This window comes from Lithobates pipiens, unplaced genomic scaffold, assembly GCF_037356315.1.
Source record: "Lithobates pipiens isolate NorthernLeopardFrog02 unplaced genomic scaffold, aLitPip1_a1.2 Scaffold_16, whole genome shotgun sequence".
Taxonomy (NCBI): Eukaryota; Metazoa; Chordata; class Amphibia; order Anura; family Ranidae; genus Lithobates; species Lithobates pipiens.
In genome coordinates this window covers 291,355,273-291,371,325 of record NW_027507748.1, presented here as the reverse complement: position 1 = coordinate 291,371,325, position 16,053 = coordinate 291,355,273, and the positions used below count along the sequence as shown (strand labels likewise).

The 16,053-nt window shown below is 41.5% G+C and overlaps 1 protein-coding gene across 1 annotated transcript in view; it reads right to left on the bottom strand.

The window, feature by feature from the left end:
• The window catches only part of WNT2B (Wnt family member 2B), a 151,808-nt gene that overhangs the window by 10,852 nt on the left and 124,903 nt on the right, over nt 1-16,053 (bottom strand). Inside the window, exons 3-4 of the mRNA XM_077481539.1 lie at nt 14,493-14,770; nt 8,594-8,858 (exon numbers count right to left, since the gene is read on the bottom strand). Of these exons, the coding sequence (XP_077337665.1) occupies nt 8,594-8,858; nt 14,493-14,770 (543 nt within the window). The remainder of the gene's footprint in view (nt 1-8,593; nt 8,859-14,492; nt 14,771-16,053) is intronic.

The following is a 16,053-nucleotide window of genomic DNA, read 5'->3' as shown; positions in this document are numbered from 1 at the left end:
GTTACTATTTAGGAATAATGCTTTTTTCAATAGTTGTTTAGTGAGTCTGTGGGGGGATTCACTGGCTGAAGAGCAAATAGAATTTGAAAATTTAAATCTGTTCTATTTGGCAGCATGTCTTTTTTCTCTTTGTTCATGTGTGTGTATTGTAACTGAGGTTTGGGGTTTTTTCTTTGGTGTATTTCAGAAGGTGAAAGAAAAGACCAAACATTTCTCCCCTCCTAGCAAGAGGAAATGCCCATCATGTAAAAATGTACTTAGAGATTCTTGGACCAAGGTGTTATGCAGGTCCTGCATAAGCGACTTGGTCAAGGAAGAAGCAGCTTCCACTACTCCTGCGTCTCAGCAAGGAGAGCTGCTAAGTTCTTTTAGGAAAGAATTATCAGATACTTTTGAATCTTTCCGGTCTTATTTAGACAGACGCCCAGCTGCAGGTAGTAGCTCAGCGCCCCGTTCTCACTCCCCAGCATCTGCATCCAGGGGGGGGGCAGTGACTCGGAGGATGAGGAACATAGTGGGTCCTCTGCTTCTGAGGAGGAGGCAGAGGAGGTAAAGGAGGCTTCTGCTTCATCATCCCGGTATAAATTATCCCTAGAGGAGGTGGATGACCTGCTTAAAAATATCCACACTACTCTGAATATCACAGAGGATAAAGCCCAACTGTCACTGCATGACAAAATGTTTCAGGGTTTGGGCGAGGTGAAACAGAGTGTTCCCGGTACATACGTTTCTATCCGAAACTATCAAAAAGGAATGGAGAGACCGAGAGAGGGCCCCTTTCTTTTCCAGGTCCCTCAAATGCAGGTTTCCCTTTGAAGAGGATAGCTCTCAGGTATGGAACAAGAAACCTAAGCTTGACGCGGCCTTTTCTCAGGTTTCAAGGAATACGGATCTTGCGTTTGAGGACATGGGTATCCTAAAAGATTCCATGGACAAAAGGCCTGATTCTCTCCTAAGGAAGGCTTGGGACTCAACATTGGTAAACCTAAAACCAGCAATGGCTTCAACAGTAGTAGCCCTGGTTGGAACAGTTAAAAGACCATATCGAGGCAGGAACGCCTAGAAAGGACCTGCTCGATACCTTGCCTGTCCTCTTAAAAGCAGTGGGGTATATGGCAGATGTCTCGGCAGAATCAATAAAGATGTCAGCCAGGTCCTCAGCCCTGATAATCTCAGCCCGTAGGGCCTTATGGGTGAAAACATGGACAGGGGATACTGCCTCAAAGACCAAATTATGCAGTCTTCCATTCGAGGGAGATTTGGTGTTCGGCCCTGACCTTGAAGCCATACTGGACAGAACGGCCGACAAGAAGAAGGGCTTTCCTGTTAAAAAGAAGGTGAACCCCCAGAGCACTAAAAATGTTCGTGCTTTTCGAAAAACCTCGGAAACCAAAGAGACAGGATATAGAAGGCCCTGGAAGCCGCAGAAAGGAAGGGGCAAGTCGGGAGTGTTATTCCGCCCCCCTACCCTAAACCCAAAGAGCCAGTGACTGTCTTCCAACTGTGGGAGCAAGGTTACAGACCTTTTTTCCACAGTGGAAGTCAGTGACAAACAGTCTGTTTATCCTCAAGACTATAAAAGAGGGTTACAGGCTGGAATTTGCTCATCCCCCCCCCCCCCGCACGGTTTTATGTAACCCAGGCTCCTCGAGACCCAGAAAGATCAGTAGCCATGATCTCTATTTTGCAAGAACTGATGCAGCAAAGGGTGATCATGTACGTTCCCCCCGAGGAGGTAGGGCTGGGCTGTTACTCACACATCTTCCTTGTAAAGAAACCATCGGGCAAATTCAGATTGATTCTGAATCTGAAGATTTTAAACAAATCGATCAGATACAAGAGATTCCGAATGGATACAATTTTCTCGGTGAAGAGTCTTCTGATGCCAAACTGTTTTATGGCATCCATAAACCTAAGAGATGCATATCTCCATGTGCCTATGGCCATAGCATCACAAAAATATCTGAGGTTTGCGGTCAGGACGGGAGGCTCGGTGCTACATCTCCAGTTCAGAGCTCTCCCGTTCGGTCTATCCTCATCTTCAAGGATATTTACAAAGATCGTAGCAGAGGCCTTAGGCCCCCTCAGAGTAGAAGGTATATCGATCGTTCCATACTTGGACGACCTTTTAATTTTTGCCAATACAAAACATCTATTGGAGAGGGACCTGGGAAGGACACTTAGAGGGTCTCGGTTGGCTGATAAACAGGGAGAAATCAAGCATGATTGCATCTCAGTCGATAAAGTTCCTGGTATACACCATCGACTCCAGACAGGAAAAGAGTTTTCTCCCAGTAGAGAAAATAGAAAAGGTTCAGAGTGCCGTGAAGAGGACCCAGACAAACCTGCCTATTTCTATCAGGGCAGCCATGTTAGTTTTGGGCCTCCTCACAGCATCCATCCCTGCAGTGCAATGGGCACGCCTCCATGCAAGGGATCTCCAACAGGCAATATTGACAAATTGGTCCTACGGGGAGTCCCTGGAGAAGCAATTCAGGATGCCCCCTCAGGTTCAGAGGAAGCTCTGGTGGTGGAGGAGTCACTCAAATCTAGACAAGGGTCTACCTTGGTATTTTATGGTAGACCGGAGGTTGACTACAGATGCAAGCTCCTGGGGGTGGGGTGCCCACCTGGAAGGACAGATGGCCCAGGGGAGCTGGACAGTCAAAGAGGCCAGGAGATCCTCCAATTGGAGGGAGCTAAGGGCCATCCTGCTGGGACTATGGGCCTTCAAAGAACTGGTTCAGGGTCTCCATATCCAGATCTTATCCGACAACGCCACAGCTGTATCCTATATAACAAGGCAGGGGGGCATAAGAACCAGGGTGCTGCTATACCTGGCCAGTCAGATTCTGTCATGGGCAGAAAGCAACCTGAGGTCCATATCAGCAGTACACCTAAAAGGAGACCTGAATTTAGTAGCGGATTTTCTGAGCAGGGAAAAAATTCGGGAGTCAGAATGGAGTCTGAACCCCGAGGTTTTTCAAGATCTGACAGTGAAATGGAGACTGCCTCAGATAGATCTATTCGTGTCACGGAGCAACACAAAAGTGAAGGCTTTCTTTTCTTTAAACAGGCAAGATCAAGCAAGGGGACTGGATGCCCTAGCACAACCGTGGAACTTCCACTTGTGCTACGCTTTCCCCCCTTTTCAGATGATCCCTTTGGTTCTGAAGAAATTGCAAGGGGAATCCACAAGTCTGATTCTAGTGGCTCCCTTTTGGCCCAAAAGGACATGGTTTGCAACCATACAGAGGATGGCGGTGGGACCCCACTGGGTTCTTCCGCTTTGGAGAGATCTCCTAACCCAGGGACCACTTCAGCATCCAAACATCGGGCAACTCAACCTAACTGGGTGGTTACTGAGGAGCAAATCTTAAAAAGAAAGGGGTTATCTGATAAGCTTGTCACAACCCTCTTAGGGAGTAGAAAAGATACTACTAGGTCAATTTATTTTAAAACGTGGAAACGTTTTAACTCCTGGTGCCTATGAAAGGAATTCCCTCCCCAGGAGGTGGCTGCTTTATCGGTTTTTCTTGAGAGGCAGTTATCTCAAGAACCGCTTATTATTAGATTTTTTAAGGCATTGGCCAGAGCTAGGCCAATACCATTTAAGTTTTTTCCAAAATGGGACTTGTCACTGGCTCTACAGGCATTGACCAGAGAACCTTTTGAAACCCCAGAGGAAGCGACTATCAAGTTATGGTCACTTAAGTTAATTCTTTTAGTGGCTATTACATCTGCTTGCTAGAAGAGTAAGCGAGTTACAAGCCTTATCAATAGTGGAGCCTTCCTGTTACATATTTCCGGACCGGGTGGTTCTTAAAACTGACCCGGGTTTCCTGCCAAAAGTCTCAACAGCCTTCCATAGGTCGCAGGAAATAGTTCTACCTACCTTTTGTCCTTCACCTTCAAATGCTAAGGAGAGGTCTTTTCGTAGCCTAGATGTAAGAAGGTGTCTATTACACTATCTAGGGATCACAAGTAAGTTCAGGAAGTCAAACTGTCTCTTCGTCGTATTCTCAGGACCACGTAAGGGCTATAGTGAGTTCAAAAATACTATAGCTAGGTGGCTACGGATGGCTATTAGGGAAGCCTATAGAGCATCCGGAGTAGAGCCCCCCTCAGGGGTAGTCGCCCATTCCACTTGGGCAGTAGCAACATCCTGGGCGGAAAGAGCAGGGGCCTCTCCGAGTCGGATCTGTAAAGCGGCTACGTGGACAAGCTTCTCCACCTTCACCCGCCACTTTCAGCTTCAGATCAATCGTTTGGCAGAAAGGTTCTGCAGGCGGTGGTCCCACCCTAGAGTAAGTACTCTCTTATCATCTCCAGGTGCTGTCCTGAAAGACGAAGGGAGAAAACCCTAGTTAGACTTACCGGTAACGGTATTTCTACGAGTCTTTCAGGACAGCGCCGATGACCCACCCTAGATTGTATTTGAAAAATGTGGTGTTATTGCTATGTTCTGCTTATTTAATTTCAGCATGGCTGGAGGTACTCTATGAACAACTGAGGCCATGGTGGAAGTGTCCGGTCTTTAAAGTGATCTGCAGTGTTTCCTGGGAAAGTGGGTGGAGCTGCGCTCTCTCCAGGTGCTGTCCTGAAAGACTCGTAGAAATACCGTTACCGGTAAGTCTAACTAGGGTTTTTTTATCTAGCAAATGTGGTAAAACAACCTACTACTTATCTTATTCCAAGATTCCTTAGTTTTTGTTCCACACTGGTTGTGACAACCATTTCCCAAGGTCACTCTTCTTGTTAGTCTTGTCCTGACCCTGTCACCAGCATCATCACATACAATGCAGGACCAGCAATCCCTGCTGATCCTATATTGTAGGGGATGACATAGGAGTGGGAATGAGGTGGGAAGAGGAATGGATTGCTCATTGCTGGCTGTTGCAGGAGTTCATGCTTTGAGTAACTGACCTTAAACAAGTATGCAGATCAGGGGTTTTGACTTCCTCTTCTTTCCCTAGCTTTATGCAGTGACTCAGAATGGAACAGATAACATTTTCAGAAGCATTGGAAGCATACAGTGATGAATGGGGGTTGGAACATCTTTAACATTAATTAACAAATAAATATGCCCCCTCTTGTTGCATAAAGTAACTCTGTCATTAAAATGGCAATAAAAGGTGTTCCTACAAAGATCATTGTAAATGTTTACATCTACTGGTGCTTCCACCTGTGGATGCCACTCTAATCAGGTCTGACATCTCTTCAGAACCAACATTTCTGGAATGTCCATCTTCTCATCTCCTTCACTCCTGAGTTCAGTGTTTCATCCCACAAACCCCTACATTGCAACAGGACACAGTAGTGACTTAGGGGTTGGTTAAACAAACCAGGAATCCAGCACTCCTCGAAGTGTCAGTGACTGAAGAAGTTTCAGGTGGTTATTTCACTTCATAAGATACACGTTTAGTGGTGCAAGCAGCAGCAGCAGAAGTAAATATTTACTATTATCTCAGCTGGGACATCTTTTATTGGCTTTTTCATTTTAGTGACAGTGTCACTTCACATTGGAATATACAGGAGAGAACTGTGTGCTGCACCCTGCACAAACGCCTTAACTAACAAACGAGAGGTCAATGGTCTCTGAAACAGAATGGCATGGGTTCAAGATTTTCCTCTTGATGATACTCAAGGCCAGATGCTGATCCAGACCCAACTGGAGAAAGCTCAGGATGTTTGCCATTGAGTACTTCCTAGGATGGAATCTCCTAGCCTTGCACCATGAAAAGAATGCCCTCCAGGTTCGGTGGTGAACTTCAGAAGGGTAGGGATGACAGAAAAGAATAGGTCTGTCCCTCAGGACATGGGCTTCAGCAGTTATAATGTCAAAGTCAGTTAATGAAAAGCAGGATGGTGGACCAGCCCTTGGGACAATTGATTTACATGATCTAACCGATGGAGAGTCCACCAGAAGTCAGAAAATATCCAACTACCATGTCCTCCTTAGCACATTCAGTGCAATGATATTCACTGGAACATCTTCCAACTTAATCCTGCAGAGCAGACAAAGGAGAAACTGTAGAGGATGAAATGCATAGATCAGATTTCACTATTCCCATGGAGTCACCAGACCATCCACTACAAAGGCACAAGAGTCCTGGACAGGCTTAGGGAGGACTGGTCCATTTACAGGCGATCATCCAGGTATCCCACAACATAAATCCCCTGGTAACAGACTAGTATGATTATCTTGCTGAAGATTTGGGGGGCAATGGACAAGCCAAAAGGAAGGACAACAAATTAAAAGTGCTGAGAGCACACCGTAAAAACCAGATAGCAGTGGTTTGGAGGAAAATAGGGAACATTTATGTATCCATCCTTGATGTCCATAGAAGCCAAAACATTTTCAGAAAGGAGAGGCCAATCACTGACCGGGTTGATTCCATACAAATCTTTCAAACCCGCAGGAAAATGTTGAGAGTTTTCAAATCCAGAATTGGCCTGAATGTCTCCACTTAAAACTGTAAGCAGGTTCATGTAGAAGCTCTGTAAGCACTCTTTCTTTGGGCTGAGAGTAATGACCCTTGAGAAAGAAGCTTTAAGCTGAGCCTGAGCTAGCAAGGCCATCTTACCTCTTGTCCCCGTACCAAAGGGGTATTCACCATCTTCACTGCTGCTGTGAGGGAAGGGTGAAGCACTGTAGGCTGTGAACCCAGGAAGTGTTCAGAGGTGGCTGTTCTTTGCAAGAGACCAGGTGCTGACTGAGAAAGCATGCCAGAAGAAGAAAAATGGCTGCACACTAAATTGAGGCAGTGCAGGCACAGTAGCAGCTGCAAAACAGACTTGTGACAGACTTGGTGTTAATCTGAAAAGTCAGTGCTCCCGCTTCATGGCTGATCAAAGTGAAGAAAATGTCATCAGCACACCAAGAGTTTCCTCAAAATGCTCCAAAGCTTTATTTTTGTGGTCATATGATAAACATACAGTGATACCCCATACAGTTGCAGTATGTTTATCATGTGACCATGAAAATAAAGCTTTGGACCCTTTGGAGGAATCATTGGTGTGCTGATAACATTTTTTTCACTTTAATCATCTACGGTTTCCAGCCTATGGTTATTACAGCACCCATTATTACTGAACAGTTGGTTTCTTGAATGAGTGTGTGGGAAATATTACTCTTGCACTTCATGGCTGAGTCGCAATGTTTAAAGTGTCCCAGCTTGGGCTCCACTACAGCTAAACTGCCTTGCAGCACCAGCACATTGGGTCAGAAAAAGGCTTGATCCCTATAATTTACTGTGGTAGAGGTCTTCCTACTCTGGGCAGAATGTATGGCAACCAACCCCATCCTGGCAGACCACTGCCCTCGACCTATATAGCACCCTGTAGCTAACAGAACATAATGCACCATGTGCCAATGTGGATATAGTGCCAGACCCTGCATATCTATGCTAATCTGGAAGCTGCAGAAAGAAGCTGCACTGGCTACAGCACAGCTTAGGAAGCTTGATAAAAGGATCTTGAGGGAATAACCTCAGCATAAAAGGGATACACTTCTTTAAGGCTTCACTCACCTAAGGTCACAGGCAAAAAAATTAAGATTGCTGGGAATGAAGGACATGGGGTTATATAAGGATGTGCATGCATTTTTTTTGCCAGTGCCCAGTCACCTCCTCAGTCCTTCTCACTCCCTGACATATGTTTTGCAAATGTAAAGAGATATACATAGTGAGAATTAGCTTTAAACAAGTACAAGATTTGATTTACTAGAATTTTTCCAGTCACTTCTCTCTAACAACTACCGTATATCTGATGTGCAGAGAGTGGCAAACTTTAAAATTCCTTCTTTCTCACAATTTACTGCCACGCAAATTTGGTAGACTCAATGGCTGTATATGGATTAGTAAACATTATGCAAAAAACTAAAATTCTACTTTAACCAAACTGGAAGCACTCATTATCATACCCTACCAAGAAGAAGTCTTCTTTTGCTTGTGCATACTTATAGTCCACTTATCCTTTTTGGCACTTCCTCCCTAACCCTCACACTTTCATAATATGTCATACTTTCCTACAATTTCACTCCTCCAAGGTGCCCCTAGCACCACACATCATGTGCCCTGAAATCTTCTGAATTCTGAATAGTGGTAACCACATCACCGCCTGACCACAGACTTACAAGAAGGGGTGGGAGTATAGAAAAAACTGCACTAAAATTGCATTTATCCTTTGAATTGTAAACTCCCCCCTGAGCATTCACAGGTTTGCAAATGCTTATAGTGCAGTAAACTTGTAATTTCAATATAAATATAATATAAAACCTTTTTAAAATAACCTTTTACATTTTAGCAACCAAGGACTTAGGAGATAATGTTGAAACAGTAAAAAAAAAAAAGCACATAAAAGTGATACAACACACATAAAAGTGATATAGATCTCATGCCTGATGTAACAAAGCAGGTTTTAACTGATTACTTTCAACAGAGGAAACTTCAGACAACTTAATGTTTTGGCTGCTAAAAGATCAAACAAGACTGCTATGTTTTGCATGTTACTGCAGTAGTTTTTAGCTGGAGGGCATATACAGCTCTTCACGAAACTGTTTCTTTACCCAAGCAAGACAAATGATCTTTACCTGCAGACTTGTCCATCAAGCAGTAATCAGGAGAATTCTCAAAGTAGACAAGGTCCTTTTTTGTGGGTTTTCTGAAGTCTTGATTGGCTACTGTGAAGCTAGTACCATCTTGATTCATTGTGACCTGGATTGCCCCGTTGTATTTCCTTCTGAGATAGTCCCCTGTTTTTCGAAAATCTGACATAGCTCGCCAACAAGTCCTTAATGTGCATGACCCACTGACCCCATGGCACTTACATTCAAGCTTCATAAAACGTTTTACTGCCTGCAGGAAAGAGGACAGGGATTACTATGTAACGTTTACATAGAAATGCGGCTTTCGAAGCACTTATTACCTCTACAGTACTATGTCGTTCATAATGTCATCAGAAAAGTCCACTGAGTGTGATCGTTAATGAACAAAAACAAAGGCATTGAAACCTTAATCTGTAGTTTAAATCTTTAATCTGTTGTTTGAAAATAAATCAGAACGCATGGTCCAATTTTCCTTAGCAGAAAAAAAATCTTAATATCCACTTAAAGCAAAGGAATAATATCCCTAAATCAGTTCTCTATTAAGCATTTTTTATAATTATAAATATACATTTTTATTTTTCACTTTTAGAAACATATATAACTAAGAGACAGTTAGTCTGTGAAATACTATTCCATTTTTTTTTTTTTTTTTTAACGCCTACTGTAAAGAACCCCATCTATATGTGGAGATTAAATCTGTTTTCTTCTAATTATGTACATACAATGCCTTCATGTTTTTCAGGATGACCTTAATGTGAATAACTTCCCATAGCTGTACCTCTTTGTAAACTTTCCAGGTCCAAGGGATCCTATTTGAAAACTGGCACTCTCAATTGAACTCTGAACTCTCAATTGAACTTTTATTGCTTTATTTAGTGCCAAAATTATTAATTATTTTATTTTTTATTTTTTTAAATAGAAAATTATGCTAGCTTTAGAAATTGCAGACTGATTTTGCATGCTGTTATTAAGTCTATGCTTTAGGGACACCAGATATTTTTCCACCATTAATTTGCTAAATTGTATCTCCACTTAGTTAATTGCTTGTTCTTTTTAGCCCCCGAATACATAACATTGGTCCACACTGCACCTCATTTTTAGGGCAGTTTGTGAACTGAATGCCACTTTCAAGGACTATATTCTACCACTGAGCTTTGTCATATGCTAGAACAAAAATGCCCATCAGTGCCACCCATCAAGTGCTGCCTATTAGTGCCCACCAGTGCCTCCCATTAGTGCCAAGGAAAACAGGTGTATAGGCGCTGCAACCTTCCCACATAAAAGCTCAGCCCGGTGCTTAGACCTTGAGGCTGCTGACACCTCCAATGTACCAGAGTAAGGAAAGAGATAGTCGGCACTTAGGATGACATCCAAAATGGTATTTATTTATTAAATACATGTACAACGTGGTAAAACAGTCTCTGCATTTTGGGCATTAGTCCTTAGTCAGCTTTGTATATGTATTTAATAAAGAAATACCATTTTGGATGTCATCCTGAGTGCCGACCATCACTTTCCTTACCCACAAATCAGTACCACATATTAGTGCCTTCTCATCAGTGCCACCTAATAAGTGCCCATAATTTCTACCTCATCAGTGTCCATAAGTGCTACCTCATCAGTGCAGCCTATCAGTGCCCACCAGTGCAGCCTTATCAAGCACACATCAGTGAAGGAGAAGCATTACTTATTTACAAAACATTTTGACACAAACAAAGAAAAACATATTTTTTTCAAAATTTTCTAAAAAAAAATTAAAAAAACAAAACAAAAAACCCAGCAGTGATTAAATGATAAAAATTTCACATGGTTACAGTCCCTGGTGTGCACAGCCTATTGCAGTAGGGTATGCACCACAGATTACAAACATACATGTGTATATCCGAAGAGCAATGGATAGTGTCAGTAGAGCAAAGATCGGTGTTGGTAGTTTTTTCTTTTTATTCTTTTTTTACATTTTTTTTTAATTTAATTTTTAAAAATAATTTTTTACAATATTGTTTTTTATTATTTTATAAAAAAATTATTAGGAGCCCCGTTATGGGGCTTTGGTGAAATATCAAGGGTCTAAACAGATCCCTGATGTCTCACTTTTGAGACAGAGAAAGAAACTGAGGACAGAGTCCCCTTCTCTGTAGCTTGCAGTAGACATAGTTTACTATGCTTCAGTTAAGAATGCAGACAGGAGTGATCGGTACAGATCACTGACTGTGTTCATTCAGAAAAGGAAGGGGCTGGTTAATGAAATATTTACCAGCCTCTTCCCTGCTCCTGAGAAGAGAGGAGGGAAGCTGGCAGCATTGCAGGGGGAGAGAGGAAGTATGGGGAATTGGCACCACACGGGATGATTAGGGTGTGCCCTGGCACACCTGGCACACCCTCTGTGCACGCCTATGGTTACAGTGTTGCATGACCGCACAATTGTCATTCAAAGTGTGACAGCGCTGAAAGCTGTAAACTTGTCTGGGCAGGAAGGGGGTGAAATTGCCCTATATTGAAGTGGTCAATAAATCCATAAATGTGTTGGATGCATTATTGTTCTTTTTTAAGATTGTTTTCTGATATAAAGTTGCACTTTCACATATCCAGCCAGTAATACGCTTCCTTTCGTGGAGTGTCTCTACTCTGGATGGAGGAGCAACAGAAAAAGCTTTGGACAGCAACACTGTCAATCTGGGTAGAGGGCAGTGTTAGATTCACTAGCGAATTTGGAGAGACTTAACTAACAAATTAAATTTGAAGTCCACTTAAAACTTTTTAAGCAGCTACAGCAACATTTTTTCATTTTGGGTAACGCTTTTACATATACAAATAAAAGATAACCATTGTAAGCACCCCTGTCAGTGGTAACTGGTTTGTCTCAACCCTCTTACTGTCACTTTTGCTAGCAGCTTGGTCTGTTAAAGTGGATCTTCATGCTCAGGAAAGACTTCCCCCCTATCCAGCCCTCCTCCCCTCCAATACCAGAACAGGACTGTCTTTTTTTCTCTGTTTGTCTACTTTTTTTGTAAAAAAAAATAAGCGACCTTGACCTTTTGTATGTCATTAGCCTAGGTGAAAGATGTGCACTATCCTCAATTTACCTCCTGGGATATGCATGTCACATATCCCAGGAGGCATAGTGCTTAATTCAGAAAGGAGGTGAGGGGCTTGCCTAGCGTCACATCATCAGGTGGTGCATCAGCTGAACCAGGATGAGCCAGTAGGCTCCTTGCTGATGTCATAATCAACAGTGCAGTATGGGACAGAGAGTTGGCAGAATACAAGAGGATCTCAGCAGGAAAATTTTCTGGATCCTCTGGGAGGGTGAGTATTGGAAGCATGTTGCGTTGCATAATAACTTGAGTATATTTTCCTTTTCCTTTCCTTTTCCAGAGGGTTGATGACCATATTATATTGCTCCATTGACTGCCAGGCACTTTTGAAGATTGTTGGTTTTTGGTCCATCTCTCCATGTGGCTTGCATCACCTTTTATATGTCTATATGTGTTGTTTATAGCTTTGACAGGTAGTTTACTGAATTCATGTGTACCATTTAAATATATACTTTATATTTCTTCGATAGCTGTTGGAAACTAGCTTATGCCTGTTTTCATATTTTTAGACAGTTACTGTATACATAAAAAGTTAACTTCCTGAAGAAGTAGGCTCTTAAGAAATGTATCAAGAATTCATAAGTGTCATTTCTTATTTTAAGTTTATATTATAGAAGGAATTACTATGAAGGGATAATGTAGCCTACTAACCTACTGTCCTCATGTTAAATTGTACAGTTTTTCACTATATGTGTAATTTAGGCCCTCATCAGGGACTTTTTGAATGATGTAATAAAATGTGGTTATTTTTACAAAAAATTTTTTTGGTGTGGTACCGTTAAAGTCCTGTTTAGCTGTGTGCTTTAGTGTTTTTTTCTCTTTATGCAAATGTAATTGTAAAGGACGTGGTACCAGTAAATCCATAAAGCACCGGAGGAGGCCTTGTTGCCCTTCTCCCCTCAAATTTAATGATCTGCAAGATAGATAAGGGCATCACCCAGGCATGTAATTGAAAGAATGTTTTGTTTGTTGACTTTCAAGCCTATCAAAATTCATGCTCCATGCCAAATAGAATTTTATAAAAATGTTTTTTTTTTTTACATGTTCCCTAAGACAGTGCCCTGACCTCATGCTATTTGTTTGGCAAACATTTGCCTTTTAGCCTAGAAAATGGACATTACTAGGTTATACTTTTGCTACTACCATTTGTAGCAATAGCAACATATATAAGTTACTGCTATTTTCAAGTGTTGGTCTTTAACTGGGTGTTCCAAAATGCCTAAGATTTGCATTTTTTGGTTCAGGGAGGATTGAAGATGAAATGCACAATTAATACTATCCGACACTCCCTGCCAGTAGCAGACCAAATTGGGGCTCTTTTAGAACATGTGAATAAGATTCTCCTGTTCAGACTGTTCCCTATTCAGGGAACAGTGTTGTCCAATACACCCCATGTATTAGGAATAGCTAGGTAAGTGTGCCAGTGAGACATAAGCCCCGTACACACGAGCGGACTTTTCGACATCCAAACTCCGACGGACCGAGTCCGTCAGACTATCCGATCGTGTGTGGGCTGCAACGGACTTTAGCTTCGCCAAAGTCTGACGGACTTTAGAAATGAAGCATGCTTCAAATTTTCCCGACGGAACTCCGCCGGACCCGGTCCCCTTCGAAAAATTCGCTCGTGTGTGTGCTACTCCGACGGACTAAAACCGACGCTAGGGCAGCTATTGGCTACTGTCTATGAACTTCCTACGTCGAATCCAGTCGTACGTCATCACGTTCGACTCCGTCGGAGTTTGGTGTGATGGTGTGTGGTCAAGTCCGTTCGGTCGAAAAGTCCGCCAGAACTCCGTTGGAACTCCGGCGGAACTCCTTTGGAGGTCTGTCAGACTTAATCCCTCTCGTGTGTACCGGGCATTACAGTAACTGTGACAAATGGGTACGCTATCTTTGTCCCAACAGTCTGATCCCTCTGTCAACCAGTTTTATTAAATATTTATTATCCCACAAATATGAATGTGAATATTTATTGAAGCTCTAATATTTAAGGATTGATGTTATAGTTGGGTGATGTTTATGTTTTAGAAGAGCATTAGACTCCAAGCGTTGAAATGCCATTTTATGCTTGTTGGTAAGACAACTAAAGCACTCCATATAACACCAAAAAGAAAAACAAAAAACGGTTCTTTCCACAAAGTGAGTTGCAAACAAGTAATAAATATGACTCTAGCTTAAACTATGGATTGCTCTGGTAACCATTAATAATTATTGAAATTATGAATGACAATGCTATTGTATTAGGCAAGCCAGGAATCTAAAATATCCAATTTGCAGCTGAAACTACAATATGGGCATATGAAATTTGGCAGATTTATGTCTCCCATAACCTCTCTCCTCTTTAGATGTTATCTTATGGCTCCCTTTGAAACCATAACTGTTTATTCTCCTTGAGCTAGAGGACCATAAATTACCCAGCATCGAAATATATTTATGGCACAAAATATTTCTGCTTTAACCTCCAGTGGTTTCTTTCCAAACACCGTTACTAGTTTAAAAAGTTTAGATCTGTTTTCCCCAGAATAGGACACATGTACACATCTGGAACAGGGAAGGGGCGATGTTGCGTTCTGTACTTCTATACATATATATATTTTTTTTATTGGTGTCAGCGGAGAGAAATTATAAGCTTGATGAACCATTTGGTTTAATTCCTAGATAAATCTGCTAAAAAGAGTATTCATCACTATTGATCATGCAAGATCGACTTTGTTAAACATTCCTGATCAATGTTTATTTAGGGAATATAATATTCACGTAAAAGAATATGAAGATTTAGACTGACTCACCATCCTTCCAACGCGGTTATTGTGCAAGTTCATCAAGGCTCGAGCATCCCTTACTTTTCTTTCCTTAGCATCCACAAAGTCCTTGGCAAATTCAATTCCAAAATCGATGTTGTCACTGCATCCTCCCCAGTCAAAGTCTCCTTTTTTATCCTTGGATCTCCCCCGCTTTTTTGGATCACAGCTGCAGGATTTCAGTTCACCTTGGCTGCAAGCTCTGGTAATGGCATAAACAACACCAGCATAGGAAATGGCATAGACAAATGCTGCTTCTCGACTACCTGCAAAAAAAAAAAAAAAAAAAAACACAGAAAATGTGGTTATTTATTTAATGTACTGAAAAAATTCAATCTGATCAATTAAAAATGGATTCTGGAACCTATGGCTTTCCTGGTATTTTTTTTCCCAAATACCATTTTGGGCTCACAAGGGTCAGGAGGAAGTTGACTGTCACAGAAAAGCAGAGTCAAAACTTGTGATTTTGGAATAATGATACATATAAAAATTTGCAAGTAGTACAGGTTTTTGAAAAATTTTTAATAGCATTATCAATCTTTTGAATAAAAATATAAAGTAAGATATTATTGTCCATATTAATCAAAATATTCTTAATTTCCTTCTTTTATATTGCACTGCCAACCAGAGCTGTTTGACTCATACCAGTATGCATGAGCCCTAAGGAAAAAGAAGTAGGTATCTCATTTTAACAGTGGTCATTATGTTGTAATACCCACTCCAACCTGCCTAAACCTGCCAATAACCAACATATAGTGTAGCGCTGCCTTGACCAACCTCAATTCACAGAAAATACTTTCAATAATCGAGTGATATTAAAATAATAGTAAAAAAATGCACTTACAATGTGACACTGTGTGAAAACTAAAGCAAAATAATAATAATAAATCAAACAGGTGAGTTAATGTGTAAAACACCTCTAAAAGTTAGCTATTAGATAACCAAAATACTGTGAATAATTCCCAAATATATGTGCACAACAAAATAAAGTCACAATCCAGGTGAGTCCACAAGCTGTGTATACTTGAAATTATATACTGTGAAGGGCAGCCCAATCACCAGTGTGACTCCAACCTGCTCACCTCTACAAGAAAATGAGGTCTAACACGCATTGGATAAAAGGGATGATATACTGCTCAGGCATCCAGATCAAGAGTTGTTTTTAGGACTGCATAATACTCATCACACCACATATGAATCCACATTAAAACTGAAAAAAACTCTCATAGTGTTCTCTGAATGCTTTATTTAGCATAATAAGAATTAAAAACATTCACAGGCAGAGTAGTAAAAGCACATGCAAGACCAATCCAATATATGCAAACCAAACAAATGGCACCAATTGCAGAGTCCACCACTTCTCTAAGACCCCCCATAAAACCACTTCCCATTCATTCCAATGTGTCTTTTCACACTGGGGCAGTGCACTTGTGGGACGTTCGAAAAAATCCTGCAAGCAGCATCTTTGGTGTGCTGCCCATTGTTTTTAACCCTTTTTTTGGGGTTAAAAGCACCCCACCAGCAGCTTTACGTGTATTGTCCTACAGCA